Consider the following 16,400-nt stretch of genomic DNA (forward strand, 5'->3'; position numbering starts at 1 on the left):
AGTTATATTATGATCATTTCCTCCTCCCCCACCCCACCTGTCCCACCTGCATGCTGAGCATGGAGGCAGCTCCACAGGTTTGCTCAGAACATTACTGCTTGTTGCCTCTCCCCTTCCTTGATGCCATACTGTTGGATCTGGTAGGATCTCTTGCTCCGCTGAGCTCCCAGTTATTCCATTTCAGGTCAGCTTTCTCATGGTGCCTGGCCAGCATCATGCAGGATGTTTTTGGTGTGACTCAGCATTTTTTTCCCCTTTCTTCTTGATTTGAAGATTTTCCAGTTTTTCATAGGATTTAACAGAGGCTGCAAGATAAAACCCTCTGCAGAAACTGTATGTACCTTTTTCTTCCACCCAGTTTTGCTTTGCAGCACAACTCATTATCTTCTCCTTAGATGTCTCACATTGACAACTTTTCTTTTATAGCCGTCATTTTAGCTAATGAGCTCCCCCACAAAATCAAATGTTTTCACAAAGCTCGTTCCCATTAAACGTACTGCACCTCCCTCCCTCAGAAACACAGGCATCTTCAGGAGGAAAAACAGACAAACAAAGCAAATCACAACAGTCTGTCACAGCCTGGCTCTGGGAAAGCACTCAGGGCTGTTTCTCCCATTTGCAGACTGTTGGCATGAGCATAGTTATTCCTCTTGGCCCAGACACAATGAGATTTGCTCTTCCTGGCACACAGCACTACCTGACACAGTATGGTTACCAGAAGTTATACCTCCACCATTGCACTGCTTTCCTGTGAAGCCCCAGGCACATTACTCAGCAGTTTGCAGGGATACCTTTTGACCCCTTCTGATCACCATTCCATTATTTATGCACAGCAGCCCTCAGCTCTCCATCAACAGCTGAAGAACTTCTCATCATTGATGGAATTACCCAGCAAATCCCACAGCCTGGGAACTTAAGGAAAGCTTCTCCTCTTCCTGAGGCATTAAAGGTAAGTGCCTTTGCAACCCACCTCATGCCTTACAGCATCAGACCACAGGCTGTCCCCTTCCTCTCACCTGGCACAGACTCACATCATCACAAAGCCCATTCACAAAAGGTATGTTGTGATCTCACCAAAGCATGCTGCAGCATAGATGGAGATTTTAGGCAGCTTGCTGAGTTCTGCTGGATAGCTGATAGGGTTGCAGAGTGCTGTCAGAGCCCATGAGTCCCTAGGAAGTGACAGCTTGAAGCTCCCAGCACTACAGCAGCCACCCCACCTTCTCCCAAAGTGAATCTACAGCAAACGAGCCACAGAGGGGTTAATTTATAATCCCCCATGAGCCCTCAGTGGGCACAGCTCTGACAGATTGGTTGTTAACCTCTGAAAGCACAATTAATTACACCTGGATTGTTCTTTCATCTTATCCTAGGGCGAATGCACCAAAAGGAACTGCCGTCAGGAATACAAAGGTCCTGACACTTCTCTACCCGTAAGAGCTGCTCTTTGTGCTCAGCTTTGATTATTTTTTTGATTCTTTCTTTTCAGATAACAGACTGTGCCCACCTGTGCGGAGGACAAACATGCACACACACAAAGCTCTTTGAACGTATCAATTGCTGCCCATTGAGAAAGATCAATGCCTTCTCTACAGAACTTTATGATGTTGGATTGCTTTAAAACCTCTCTCCCTATCCACGTGTTCCTTCCCCCAGCTGAAGAAGACATGAGTGTGTCCATTCGCTTTAAAAGCAACTGTTTCTTTAGAGGAGGAAAGTTTAATTGCATCCATGCCATGTCTCTTCCCACCTTTCACCTGAGCCAGGGTTATGATGGCCATTGGCAAACAGCTGCAACTCAGCTCACTATAATGGGAAATAAAATCACAACAGCCTGTAGCCGGAATTTCCCCATGTTTATTAGATTGAAATTAGAAATGCTGATGACCACTTTTGTTCAATTAAATCCCCTGAAAAGCAGGGAGAGTGGAAACCACATTCATGGCAACTAATACCCAGGGGTCCTCCAGCACCTATGTGCAGGATGGTGCTGGGCACAGGGGTGCTGTCCCATCCTGTCTCATGGCACAGTCCCACCTGTGTGATGCCACCTCCACCTGCATGAGTAGGGAGAGGATGGGATGGAGTTAGCCAGGATGGAAATGGGCATGGATAAAGTGGGCCGAATGGTGGGGAATTTCTGCCTCTCTCTTGCTTGTGGCACTGATAGGAATGGGAGGGTGGTTGGACTAGATGATCTTGCAGGTCATTTCCAACCTTGTGATTCTGTGATTCTGTGAAAAACAAACAAACAAAAAAAAAACAACAAAAAAACAAGCTAAACAGAAACAAAGATTTTCTCCAAACTAAGTTCAGGGGCACTTTATTTGGAAATCTTCCTAGAAATCTGTAATTTTCTACACAGTAATTGCAGACCATTTGCAGCCGGCCTTTGCTGCTAGGGACTTTCGCTCCATCAAGATTTTTTTTTGCTCCATTATGTTTTTACTCCTGCCCATCTGCCCTGCTGTGCTGTGCCTCCGTGCTACAGCTTCCCAATGGCAGCTCTGACCCCACGGAGGAGAGGCAGCAAGGGGGCACTGCGCATTAACAGCAGCTGTGGTCAGCACTGGGGCAGATGTTAGAGGGCTCAATGGAGCCTCCTATAAGGTCCCCTGCACTCCCATCACCAATGGGGTGGGTGAGTGGGGGGCTCAGCTTTTGGCTTTGCAGAGAAAAGCATTGGGTGGGCTGTGAAGCCGTGCTGCTGGGTGTGGGGATGTGCTACCTGCCCTGCGTCACAGCCCTGCGTCATTGGCACTGCCCTGCTGCTGCCTGCTGTGTTAGTGGAGAGAGCTGCACCGGCCCTAGGAGGAGCTGAAGCTCTTCGTTTTTTTGCTTTTGTTTGTTTTGTTTTGTTTTGTTTGTTTTGTTTTGTTTCTATCGCTTCATTGTTTGCAAACTGTCTGAACCCGCTTTGCAACCAATAGTGCTTGGAACCCACAGAAGGGCAGCAGCCACGCTGCAAGTGTCCATTTCCATTCCCTCTGCACCAGGTTGTGACTCCATTCACCCGCTTGGCACTCCCATGCCTATGAGTTGCCTGGCCCTGCAAGCCCCTTGCAGAGAGACCTGGACTGGTTCCACAGCCTGGCAGCACCTCTCCATCTCCCCTGGGGCTTTGTGATGCTCTCATGAAGCGTGGTGTGCAACGAGCTGCACCAGGGCTCAGCAGTGTGCAGAGGTACTGAGGAGGGGTGGGTGGGAGCAGCCCTCAAACCCATTCCCTTAACTGGATCCCATTGTAGTGACACAACCAGACCAGTAGCATTTTCTTTAACAAATATGAATCCCATGGATTTGCTCTGATGTAATTACGCGTCCTGCATTAAGCCAATGCTCCCACTGTCTGTGGCTGCTAGCATAATTAAACTTAATGTACTTTTAATGATGTCTTCTTAGCTCATGCATTCATATATGATTAGAATCAAACACGAGGAGCTGTCACGAGTCCAGGAGAGCTCTTTCGGCAGCTCCTGGTGGGACTCACATTGAAATATTAATAATGCAGATTTCGAAGCTAACAACATCGGTTTTGAAGTGGGGAAAGCTTGTCACACAGTTTGAGCTACTCTGAGGCAGCAAAACGGCTTCTCTTTCAAGTTCAGCCTCTCCCCGTCTTGCACAAGAGCTCCTGGGATCAGAGGAATTTATGGTTTACTTTGTAAAGATGTCATAAAATAAGTGCCCAGCAGTGGCTGCTGCTGCTCTGCCCTGGCATGCTCTGTTTTTGCTCCTGTTCCCCTTTCCTGTCATTTTTCCTCAAACTGGAAGCTCTGGCACTCTGCTTTTGTTTCTTGTTTGCTGAATGAGATCAGGCTTTGTCCCTGCCCCACAGCTTCTTGGTGGCAAGATATTGTTTCCTTGAGCTGTGCACTACCTTGTGCAACTTGGTGGAGCTTTGGGATTGATATTTGGCTCCAGAGCCCTACTCACAGCATACTGCAGATGTTATTATTATTATTGTTTTGTTTTTTTTCTTTTGGCCTATTGGCAGATAGGTCATCTTTTGAGTTCCTGAGAGCAAGTTGTGAAATTGTCTGAAATCCTTCCAACAGGAAAGCATTGATTTATTACACTGTAATACTGATGCGAACAACACCGTGCACCTTTCATCTAAAAAGTCAGGACTTATAGAACACGACATACCATTAATTCTGATGCCAGCTCAAACGGAGGAGGAAATGCTGCCAAAGGGATCCAGACAGCATGTTAAACCAGCCCTGCAGAGTAATGAACACACTCTGTGCTGTTACATTATACAGCATTGATCCTTAGGAATGAAGAGGTACCTTGACAGCTAATTTGGGCCATCAAAAGCTTCTCTTAATATATGAGTATGCATATGTGTGTGTACTACCCAATTAGTGCAAACACTGGCTTCTCAGTATCCCCTGTCGGGGTGAGGATTGCTGCATTTCCCTGCTCTGGGGACAGGTTTCCCTTTGCACGTGGCTGGGAGCTCTCTTGGTAGCAGTGCAGTGCAGAGGATGCCCTGAGCCAGGGGCACTCTGGACAGTGATGACTCCCTGGGAGAGCTGTGCACCACCTTGACTTGTTTTCTGCACAGGATGGAGATGGATGCACTGTGCTGCATGCCCTAAGCTACGAGCAGTCCCGTCCTGTGTCCTTCTGCCCTTCCTTGCGTGACTTGGAAGATGTATTCTTGAAGAGAAATGGGGTCACCATTCCTTTGTGACTCCTGCAAATCCATCCTGCCTATGCTAGTAAGAGATTGTCTTTTCTTTCTTTCAGCTTTCTCCTTCTTTTCAACCAGAATTTTGTTGTTGAGGATGAGGTCCCTGGCATTAGGACTGCTACATAGCTTAATCTTGGATTGCCATTTTTTTCACCCAGGTTTCACATGTTATTTGTATGCATGGAATGTGCTTATCACAGCCACTGCTACCTTCTGTCACCTTTTCCCAACTCTGTTTGCAGCTGGGGCATTGAAGTGTGCACCACTCCTCTGAAGTCTCCTTGCTGCCCAGCAGTGTGATTGGTTGTGGGATCACTTCTGCCCTGGACAAAGCTGGATTTTCATCTCTCTTCCCATCCCAAGGAGTTCATGGGCTGGCTATGTTGTGTCACAGAGCTATCCATAATACCACCACCATGTACATACATATGAGATCCTACCACATGTTGCAGTGCTGGAGGTGGGACTGACAGACGAAGGAGAGATGGGGATGGAGATAAAGGGGTGGTGCTGGAGCAACATGACCAACAGTTTCCTTGTAGCCCAAGCAGCTTTGGTATTAACATCTTTTGAGCTGGGATCTGCATGTGGATTTTGCCCTGCAAAGCCCTGCCCTGCTGCAGATCAGTGGGCTGCCATGAATGGCACAGTGACATCATTGCTTTTCTGTTAATTGATTACTGGCTACCAGAGATGCAGGCATGAAGGCTTGTACCTGCAGCAGGCTGGCAAGCCACAAAACTATCAGTGATGTTTGGAAAATTGATCTGAGCCCATAGGTAACATAGAGGCAAAGGGGGAATCTGTAGATATCTGTCGCTACAACAGCCATCAAAGAACAGGCCACACAAGTCCCTGAAAGGTATTTGCAGTAAATCTGGTACATTTGCTGATAGAAAAGGCCTGAAACCATTTACCCTACTATTTCCAAGGTGCTGCCTCAGAGCAATCTCCATGCCATGTTGAAGAATATCCATACCCCACTGTGATGGGTCACTTGAGCTCTGACGTGCCTCTGTGCTACCAATGTATTAGAATCATGCATCAGGATGTTTAATGGCGACCACTGGGTTACAGCAAATGTTGTATATGCTCCTGCCCTATCCCTTCACTGAGCTTGGACAAGAGAGTTTTTTGTTGTGTTTGCTGACAAGTATATGCATGCACAAACAAGTCGACACAAATCCTTTTGGATCACCCTAGCCTTGTGCCCTGGTGCTTAGATTCTGATCCCATAGCAAAAGCATGGATTCAGTGATGTGTCTGTTCAGTATTCAGTGTTTTTGCTGGTTTTATTTTTGCTGAAGACTTTTTCATAAGGGATATTCGCTTTTGCCAAAAGGGAATTTTGTCCTGCTTTTGTCACGAGATAAAGGAAAATTTGTTGTGCATGTCTGCATTGTCACTGGGAATGAAGAACAAACCACTAAAGGAGCAAGGAGAGCATTTTGAGAGAAGGTTCAAGCCCATCATACAGTACTGGATGTCCAAACAAGTGCGGAAGACCAAAATGGACTGATGCAGCATAGTCTGCCCAGGGAAAACTTCTCTTTCAGGCCCCTTGATTTGGAGTTTCTTGTGCTTTGAAGCCTGAGGGTTCACAGTCCATTTCCATTAATTCTGGCCCTTGCTGATTCTCCTCCTAAAATTTACCAGTGGCTGAAACCCCCTTGGGAATATTGGAGACCTTGAGTCTATAACCTCAGCCTGTGGGGTGAGCTGAGATGCCTGGCTGAAGGCATTTGGGTGTCTCAGCTTCCCCAGCCAACACACAGGAATGATGCCATGGGGAAGAGATGTCCTTCCACATTTGTGGCACCAAGGGCTACCTCAGAGCACGGCACTGGTGTAGCATTGGCATGAGTCAGTAGTTAGCATTGGCAGCTGTCTATGGTGCTTTAAATCCCACTCTCTTTCCCACTTCAGCAGACTTTTGAAAGAGGAATTAAGCAGATTAATTGCATGAAAATTGAGTGAGAAATATCTTGAACGTCTGAGCTTCTGAAACAGCATGACAGCTCCCAGGAAAACCAATCCTGGTGTGGATTTTTGGACCAGTGCTGGTTCTGAATTCTCTCTCAGCTGACTAGAGCTTCCTTGTGTAAAAACAAGCTAAAATGCTGAAATTGCCCTCCTCGGAAAATAACGTCATAAAACTCTGAACAGTAAGTAAAATATTTAACTTTGAACCCAGTGAATGTTTAGCTTCCTGGCTCTTGGGAAAATATTAGATAGATTCCCAATTTCAACCTGAAGCAGTTTATTTGGCTGCTGTTCACAAGTCAGACACAGCAATAATGAAGGAAATTTTGTTTGATTCAGGTTGGGTAATATTGCCTGAGGGGTAACATCATTTTCACGTCCATACATCCAGCACTGGCACAAAACAGCGTGGACAGGTATGAAAAATGGATCATGGATCCTTGGTGCTAAAATTCCAGCTGATAGTTTCACTCTTGTATAAATAATAATTGCCAATACAAGTGTTGAAAAGAGAACGTGAAAATAAAAACACTGCTCAGTTTGTTAAAGCAAAATCCTTAGTAGAAGTGACAAAAGAAAAAGAAATAAAGGAAAACAAAATAAAAAGAGTTAAAACAAATATAGCTGGTAAATAAAAGATCCAGGTACCAAAGAGCAAAATTTAATGAAAGCCAAAACTGTTAAATATGGATTCCTGTTGAGAAAAAATGTCAATGTCTTTAAGAGTTTTACCGTTACTCTATTTTTAAGAAAAGTGTAGTAAAAATACATATTACAAGTTAACATTTTTCCACGCTTTTGTCCTATTCCTCTTTTTTTTTCTTTTTTTTTTTTTTTTTTTTTTTTTTAACCCCGTCGCTGATCAAAAGCCTTTGAAGACCCCGCATCCCACATCTTCATGTCACAGGTAGTCAGTCCTGGCACAGGCGCGCTGCTTCCCACAATGCCATCGATGTCTGCGTGCCCAGCTGGGCTCCCTGTGACCTGCCACCATGGTGATCATGTCTTTGGAGGAGGACAGAGCACTGAAGGGCTTGGCAGCCTTCTCTGGGATGTGGCAAGATCTGAGACAGCAGATGACTCCGAGAGCTTTGGACGTGGAAGCAGGCTAGCGCGAAGGATTGCTCCAACCATGTTAGTGCTTACATAGAACTGAAGTTAAAGTTAAGGAAAGTGGACTAAAAATCAACACAGAGTGACTTGTAGAGGTGTTTGGAGCAGCTGATGACAGAACTCATGTTTGGTGATGAGAGATGAAGACCACAAGGGTTTCCAGCAGCACAGAGAGGAAAACATGGCACTAGACATGCTGTGCCTGAGCTTCAGACCTTGATTCTTTGACTTGCTGGTGTCCAAAGCGTTGCAAGACAAGCAGGTAGATGGAACAGATGCTTTGGACCAGGCTGGTGTTAAAGGTGGTAAACGTATTGCTCTACAGAGTACACTAATGGAAACTGGTGTTCAGTCAGTTTCCAGCCCTATGGACAGCTGTATGGGCCAATCCTCCTCATAAACTTGTGCCAGTCATTTGCCTGTATAACTTCGTGTTCACTTCCCTTTCTTCTTTTTCTGCTCCTCACTTGCTACGTTGCAGGAAGGGAAAAAAAAAAAAAAAAAAAGGAGAGAGAAAAAAGCAGTTCAGAACACTCCGATAGCAGCTCAGTCCCCGGGCAGATATTTGCTGAGTGAGAGAAGTTTTGAACTTTATGCGCCATCGGTGATGGGACAAGGCTGGGTGGATTCACTGTGGTCCCTGCCCTGCAGATCTTCTCTTGCTCTAGATACTCCCATAGTGATTCTTCACTTCTGGGGAAGTTTCTCAGGCCCACCAGGATGGGAAGTGTTCATGCCAAAGATTCACAGAATGAATCTTTCGTGTGGTCTGGAAAGCCATCCTTGTCCCTTTGATTCCTGTAGCTGGGCTCCCAGCTGCCTGTCCCTCGGTATGGGTTTCTGCAATACCAAGTTTGGTGCCAGCAATCTGCTTTCCTGGCTTGGGGATGCTTTCCCCTTGCTAAGGATACACGAGTGGAAATCTGCTACGTTTGGCATTGAAACCAGAGAACAGGCCACAGCTTGACAGAAAGGTTGAGTTTGACCAGCTCTGATGCAATCATATGTCATGAATGCTTGAATGAAGCTCTTGTAGGATCTCCTTTATGTTTGCTTCAGCAGTTCCTTCCAGAAAGCCATTCTGGCCAACTGTCTAAGATATGTCCCTTTTCATTAGAAAAATGGCCATAAAGGGATTTCAGAACAAAAAGGCTGGGTTATTCCCATAGCAGCCCCATGACTTCTAGTGTGTTTTACTGGTTAATAGGCAGCCATCTAGAACTGGATGTCTTGAGATGATATTCCCGGCTCAAGGTGGCTCCCTTATGTGACCACCAAAAAGGGAGCATACACAGAAGCTAAGCAATGAAGAAAGGGTTCACAATTGCTTATTAGCCCCCAGTATCCTAGGCAGGAGCGTGGCATGTAAGGGGAATACTGCATTTATCTTCTCTCTTCCATAAACAGCAGCTACCACGATCTTAGACCAGCCACCTGCTCTAATATGCCATGCATGATGCTCTCCTCTCCAGGCACATAATTCTTCTCTTGGACTGCCACTCACCATCTCTGGAAGAATTAACACTTTATCATCAGGTTACCTGGGGTTTCCAAACTCACTCATATCTTTGCCTCTGTAAGACAGCCTCATATTCTTTTTCAGTTTCTTCTTGCGTCCAGTCCTTCCTGTTGCAGGGAGAGCCATGCGCAGCTCTGTCTGCCTTGTTGCAATAACTCCACACCCCAAATTCACAACAGAATCACGATAGACAAAAGGGGTTGATGTTGACACCCTGCTGGGAGTTCAACTTGTCATTCATTGGAATTTCTTTTTGCTGTTAGTAGCTCAGATGTTATGGTTTGCATCCCAAACTAAACCAGATTAAAGGGCTGAGCAGGGAAAGGGGAAAGGACTGATGTTACCCTGACACCACAGGAATTAGTAAGAAAAAATGTATATATTGCACACACTAAGACTTATTAACAACCAAGTTAAAACAAAATGGCATAGTCCTCATTAGTGTTCCAGTGGTTCTTTGATCAGGGATGGTTCACGAGTCTGTTAAATCTCATTATGCTCTCCTTATTGCAGTACAGACCTGTTTCTGTTCTCCTGCCGGTGGATCTGTTTGCAAAAGAAAAAGGGAAATAGATTTGATTTCCTCGAGAAGATCCATCCAATTGTCCCTTCTGTCATCGTCATTTGTCTTGTTGGTGTTGGGTTTGTTTTTGGCTCTGGAGGGGGTGGAGTTGGGCTGTCCCTGCTCTCACCCAGGCAATGGGTCAAAAGGCCAATTATAATCCCGTGGCTCCCAGGGACATGCCAGTGCTGTGGCTCATGCACGGGATCGTCTGCATGGATTTGGGGAAATCGTGGCTGACCACACGTCCGTTTTCTCCACTGCCTCCTGCTGCAGCCGGCCTGGGAAGGGTTGATGTCCGTATGGCTTCGTTGATTGATTGCTGTGGGATTAAACAAAAACCCTTTTTAGGAAAGACGGGGGGGGTCTCCCCCTGTCCTTAGCAGTGTTGGAGAAATTACAATACAAAGAAATTGTGTTGTGCTTCTATCACTGTTCTCTCCTTCCCTGACTTCATTGACTCTCACTTTCTGCATGTGCCTTCTGCACCTTCTCTGTTAATTCACACCTCTTCTACATTCAAAATTAAATGTTTCTGCAATGATTTGGAGTATAAAGCAAACGTGCCATGTGCAAAAACTATTCAAACTCTACAACATCAAAACAATCACACTGGATCTGCTCAGAGGTACTGTGCACTTTCTCCCATATATATGCTATTACTACTCCTGTACTGTTATGCATGATGGGCTGTGACTCACTGCAAGCATATGTTTAACCTTCCACATGCGAGAAACTGAACATGTGCCTTTGTTTTTGTCTACAGAGATAACTGAGGTAGGGAATGCTAGGAAATGCAAACCTAATTCAGGAAACTAATTCTCATCTTCCTGTTCCAGATACTGTCCAAAGCATTTGTTTTACAAAATCTAAGGAATTTCATTTCTTAGAATTCTTAAACAAGAGATAAAGTTCTTTTGGTTTCTTTGCATTTATGGCTATTTCCATTTTTTACACCTTTTCTTGTCCTTGTGCTCTCACTGCCTGTAGAATTTCCTGAATCTCAATGTCAAAAAGAGTTATTGCACATTTTCAGTGAATGAGAAATGTTATTATTGCTGACAAAATGTTAAGCATGTTGTGAAACGGTGACATAAAGCCCAGAGGAATGATTGCTTATTTTCTTTTTGATTCTGGGTAAATTTCAGTGCCCAGGGAAGTGAAAATCTCTCTAAATTTTATGAAACCGGCTGCATGCTTCCTATAACATACTGACTTCCATGCTCACGGAAAGTAAAAATTGGATGTGTTACTGTTACAGCTCAGATCCTGCTGCACCCTTCTGCACAATGGTGTCCGTGTAAGGGATCACCTCTGCTAATCATCTGAGTCAAGACGTACTTGTTCCCCAGATGCTGCATTAAATGTGCATTCCCAAGGCTCTCAAATTTAATCCCTCTTGACAGGACACAAATTTAGGCACACCAGGAATTAGGACTGAAACAAATCTCTCAGGCCTTAGGAAGTACTCTGCTGCTAGACCGTGACAGAACAGAGAAAAAGACGTTTCAGGAGACATCAAAGGACAGTTTGTCCTTCTGAAAACCCGTAATTCTGACTTTGGAGATCCCACTTCACCTACCCAGGGTACCTATCTGGGAGAACGTTGTCCAACCAGGGTTCAAGGCTAGAAATCTGGCAAATGCTCTGAGCATCTGTCACTGCTGCCTACCTGCAAACAGTGCCAACAGGATGCCAGCAGAGGGAACAACAGGATCTGATTCATTATTACACTACCCCAGTTCTATCTTGCTGTTAACTGCTTGAGTTGGGGGATTTTTTTTACTGCAGTAAAGGCTGTATCACACCAACTCCAACACACTTCATCCATGCTGCACACACATTGCCATAGCCTGCTTTAAGGAATGGCAATGTGTTCCTGTTACCATTTGTGCTATGATTTAACTCTATATCTGGACTTTGAATGAGCATTATGCCACATGTCTGATCTTGCATCAGCTCATGGGTTAGGGCTCATTTATCCTCTCTTAGCTTCCTCTGGTGCTCCTATTTCTTTCTAGCAAGTTAATAAGATCACTTCATTATCCCTATGTCTTTTCTTCCACCCGTGTTCTGGGCTGCATCCGTCTCTGAAGGCAGCTTTGGAGCCAGGGTGGTGTCAGAGAGAAGGTGTGAAAGGCCTGGGAATGGGTTGCCACCTTCATCCGCTTTGATTCACTTCTGGACTTGTAACAAAACTCGATTAAGGCAACCAGCATGGCTAGTCCGAGCCCGCCGATGAGGATATAGAAAACCCCCGCCACATTGCTGAGACTCAGAGCGCTCGTCTTGTCCTGGAAGAGAAAGGAGAAGGGAGGGCATGTGGGAAAGAGAACAACAAAATTAATATGAGATTGTTCTGGTAGAGATGCTGTGCAAAATAGCAATGTTGGCATTACATCATCTCCCTCTTTAAGTGCGCACGTGACATTTCTAAGAACATTTTCAATTTTTAATTCAGTGTCTAGTAAATCTAACGTTTCCCTCGCACAAACAAATAAACATTTTTTCAGCAGTGTGACTTTTTGTAAAGGTTTGGGATCGCCGTTTTTCAATCATCTAACTCGAACGCTTATTCACCCAAAATGTCTGGTTTAAATTATTGATTAAAGGAGGAAAAAAGTTCTCTGCCTGTGTGACATTTGCTCGTCCCTGATGTCTTGCCTGAAATAACCTGTTCTCTTGGAAATGCTCATTCCTTCATTCCTAGATTGTTTCCCCCGCAAATTCTGTTGCTGAGCAACACATCGAAATGGCTGGGTTTTCTTTTTTTTTTTTTTTAATTCCTTTCCTCTCTAATATTGAGGTTGAGGTGACACCTGAGCCGTCCCTATAAACACACTCCATTTCTGTGTAAGAAGACAGTTATTTCATATGCAATCAAGAGCTGCTGATGCGTGTCTAAGCTAATTATTTGGTTTGCAATAAATAGGGCTATTAATGGACTGCTACTCACAGCCAGCATTTGTGTTCTGATTTTACAATGCCTAAATGGCTCTCTGGGGAAGAGGTGAGTCTCAGAATGACTCATTTCATCAGCAGGGAAACTGAGTCCCCACATCCAACCCAGATGTCACTCAGTGCCACTCTCGAAGTGTGGTCCATGCTGACCAGGTGGATTTGGGGCATTAGGATCACTCTGGGCAGTGGTAGGACTCAAAAACTTGGCTCAGCTTCATGTGCCAGACTCTTGCTTCTAAGTTAGGCTTTCTCTTTATAGTTCACCAGGCTGAGGTGCCCTGCTCCGTGCTCCTTGTTGCTCTGCAATACTGACTCAATATGCATTTCCATTACAGCTTCCCCAGAGCAGGCCCAACAGATCAGAGCCAGTCTATTGGAGTGACCGGGGTTTGATCAGTGTTGACGGTCCCACTCACTGGATAAGGGAAGAAATCTGCATAAAGCTCTCTGGAAATGCAGATAAGGAATAACATGTATGACTTGTAGGCACTTCTGTCATTGGAAATGAAGCCCTCGAGCAGTTCTTGGTGTTCCCCACTGCTCTGCAGAGAAACAGACGGCTGGGTTGCAGAGCTTGTTCCTTACCCTTCTAGGACAGTAGATTCATTTTCTTTCCTTCTCAAGTTTTACAATAAGCAGCCCAAACTTTTTGGGAAGTACAATAGCAGAAAGCTATACTGGATCAATGTCAAAAAGGTCCAAAACCAAACACCAGTGTTTTCATGGACAGCTTTGGGTCAAGAGCAGTCTGTCAGGAGCCTACACTGTCCTTCAGGCAAGTATATTTTGTAAAGGATTCCATCTTTCGAAGAATTAGGATCTGTTGACAAAAAGATTAGACCACAAAATATAGAAACATTCCAGTTTTCAAAAAGCTGGCATAACAGAATAGAACATCTCAGGAATCTTTTTTTACTGCCTCTCCTTCACCTCATCCCATTATCCTGGTGGAGCTGCAAAGCCTTCTGTCTGTGTCCACATGGAGCACATGTCATTGGTTCTAGTGCCACAAGGAGAAACCTTCCATTGTGAGCCTGCTGCTGAGCCTCCTGTGTTACAATGCTGCGGATGTGATGGTCTCCGCTGGTGGACAGCTTTGGTTCCTCTATTATGTAATGACCACACACCAGTCAGTTTGCAATCTTGTTGATGCTTCTTCTGTGCTCTCTCTAATGAGAGATTTCTGCAAATACCCTCTTAGTTTCTGCAGTTTTCCATATTTGAAGGGTAATATATCTGGTCTCTTATAATCTGCCTCCGTGTATTTTTTTTTCTCCCAGGCTTGACGGTACTTTTGTTCAGCTACCTCTGTGCTGATTACTAGGAAAAAAACTTTTAAGCACCAGCAGAAAAATGTACAGAGTTTTTTTTTTTTAAGCAAAGATTTGGAAGAGCAGAGCAATTACTCTGAGAAAACTGGGTTACCACACATCATGTATTCTGCCTCTTCAAAGCCAGACGGAAGAGGCTGCACCAGCTTGAGGGAGGGACAAAGCCCCTCGAGGTGTACTGCCCTCCTTGACATCCTAATCTTTAATCCTGGTTCCTTAATGAGAAGTGGCTGATTAGCATGTGCTTAGGGGGAAAGATGGGACAGAGAAGGATGCAGAGTTGCCTATTTGTCTTAATAATAATTTTCAACCCACACTTCCAGCTTGATTTGATAGAGGGGTGGAGATGTTCAAGATACGAAGGATCTTCAAGCTTTGTGAAAAAGCTTTAGAAAAGAAAAAATGCATTAGTGCTCCCTCTCAAATAAAGTACCAGCACAACTGGCCATCAGGATGACCCATGACCACATGGATCACGGGTCTTTGACTTAAAGCCGTCCAACTTTGGAAAACCAGACTTCATGAGAGTACGAGTTTGAAGTTTTTCTGGCCACAATATTCTTGCAATCCCACCCCCAGTTTGTGAGTCACGGTCCAAACGGAGACATTCTCAACCAGATGTAAGGGTAGGAAGGTCTGGCAGCCAGAATTGGCTAGTTCTTCATGTCCACTTTCTTCCTGATGTCACATCAAACTGACTGGTAAATGACAGAAGATGGACCAAAGCAGTTGACTTCACCAGTATTTCGCACAACTAATTTTAGGCCTGCTGTGAGGTACCTGCATTTGCTTTGCAGCAGCATAATTATTACCATTACCACCACTACTACTTGGATGATTTGGTTGAACTGAGTCGTCTCTCCCAGCAGTACAGAAGCCAAGGAAAGCCCAGTGAGGCACAGCAGGGGCAGACTTGCTGGGATGGGAAGAACAGCTATGTTTCTCTTCTACCACCACTATAAGGTTTCTTCCAATACAGGTTTGGGAAGTGAAATCGTTCCTTGACTTTTTGCTCATCCTCTCCTTTTTCTATCTGTTTGTTCTCCTCTCCCAGCAGGACATGCAGAGAGGTTCTCTGGGTGGAAGCAGCATCTTGTTGCTTCCATCAGCTGCAGGACCAGATGCACACAAAAGGCAGGAGACGGTACACAGCACACTGAGGCTCTGTTTGTTGTTTTGTTCCTTCTCTAGCCCTAGCAGTGCTCCTAATTACAAGGTCCTAAATGATGCTAGCTGCCTGAGAGGACCCCCCTCCTCTTTGCTCGGGCTCTGACACCAGCTGCTCTCCTGTGGAGCTGCCCATCACCACCAGCTTGTCAGTGGGAGTGTAAAAATGTCACCACTTGTCTCCTGCATGGCAGAATGCTGACGTGTGGGTAAGATTGGCAAGTGAAAAGAGAAAGAAAAACCCAGCTTTCCGAAAGAGCGGCCTTGTTGCCACAGCAACCAGGCACCTTCCCGTCTGTTCCTCTCCAACGTGGCACCATGTCTTGTGAGCAATTATTTATGCTCCTTGGCTGAAAGTCATGAAGGCCAGATTTCCCCTGTTTCACTCTGGGGCTGCTCCCTTTTTGTGCCTTGCACCCCCAGAACCTGCTGGCAGCATGTTGAGAGTGTTTACACCAAGTGCCGGGCCATCCTTACTGGGGCAAGAGCTGGAGCTCAGTGATGAAGGACACAGCACCAGCCACTGACCATTGGTATCTTGGTACTGTAGGACAGGGCATGAGCACCTGCATGGCCAGCCATGGGGTGAAGCTGCCCAACAATGAAAAGACACATTTGCTGGAAGAATCAAGGCAGTAGCAGGGGGTGATCCCTATTGTTTTTTTAACAAAAGTTCAATTCTTGAAACTGAAGAAGAGGAGTGGGAGACCTCCGTGTCTTCAATGAAGATCTTTTTGATGAAGCCTGCACCTTGCAATCCTGATCTGGACAAAAAGCTTCCATTCTCCCATTGCCCTGCAAATGACTCGAGGAAGAAGAGAATCTAACACATCTGACATTTTGTGTACACCTTGACATTACCCTCTAACAAATCAAGACAATCCTCTGAAGCCCACAGCAAATTTTATAGCCTGCAAGAAAAGCTGTCCATCATATGCTTGTGTTCAAAATGGGAACCTTTAAGGGAACTGCCTAAGTACAGGGCATCTGCTACAGGCACATGGCTGCCTGGCACAGGGCACTGACTGGGATTTCCCATGGTCTGGTGTTGCTGTGGTGGTCCTT

General features: G+C 45.3%; 1 protein-coding gene across 4 annotated transcripts in view; it reads right to left on the reverse strand.

Annotated features, from left to right (window-relative positions):
* Window positions 1–8,282: 8,282 nt before the first annotated feature.
* Window positions 8,283–16,400, reverse strand: part of GRIA1 (glutamate ionotropic receptor AMPA type subunit 1) — a 165,107-nt gene continuing 156,989 nt past the window's right edge. For 3 of the 4 annotated variants that reach the window (XM_048960465.1, XM_048960463.1, XM_048960464.1), the window contains exons 15-16: window positions 12,036–12,170; window positions 8,283–10,219 (exon numbers count right to left, since the gene is read on the reverse strand). In XM_048960465.1, coding sequence (XP_048816422.1) covers window positions 10,031–10,219; window positions 12,036–12,170 — 324 coding nt within the window. In that variant the 3' untranslated portion in view covers window positions 8,283–10,030. Of the gene's footprint in view, window positions 10,220–12,035; window positions 12,171–16,400 lie in introns of those variants that run through there. The other variant, XR_007379793.1, reaches the window with a different exon arrangement.

This window comes from Lagopus muta, chromosome 14 (assembly GCF_023343835.1).
Source record: "Lagopus muta isolate bLagMut1 chromosome 14, bLagMut1 primary, whole genome shotgun sequence".
In the NCBI taxonomy this organism is placed as follows: Eukaryota; Metazoa; Chordata; class Aves; order Galliformes; family Phasianidae; genus Lagopus; species Lagopus muta.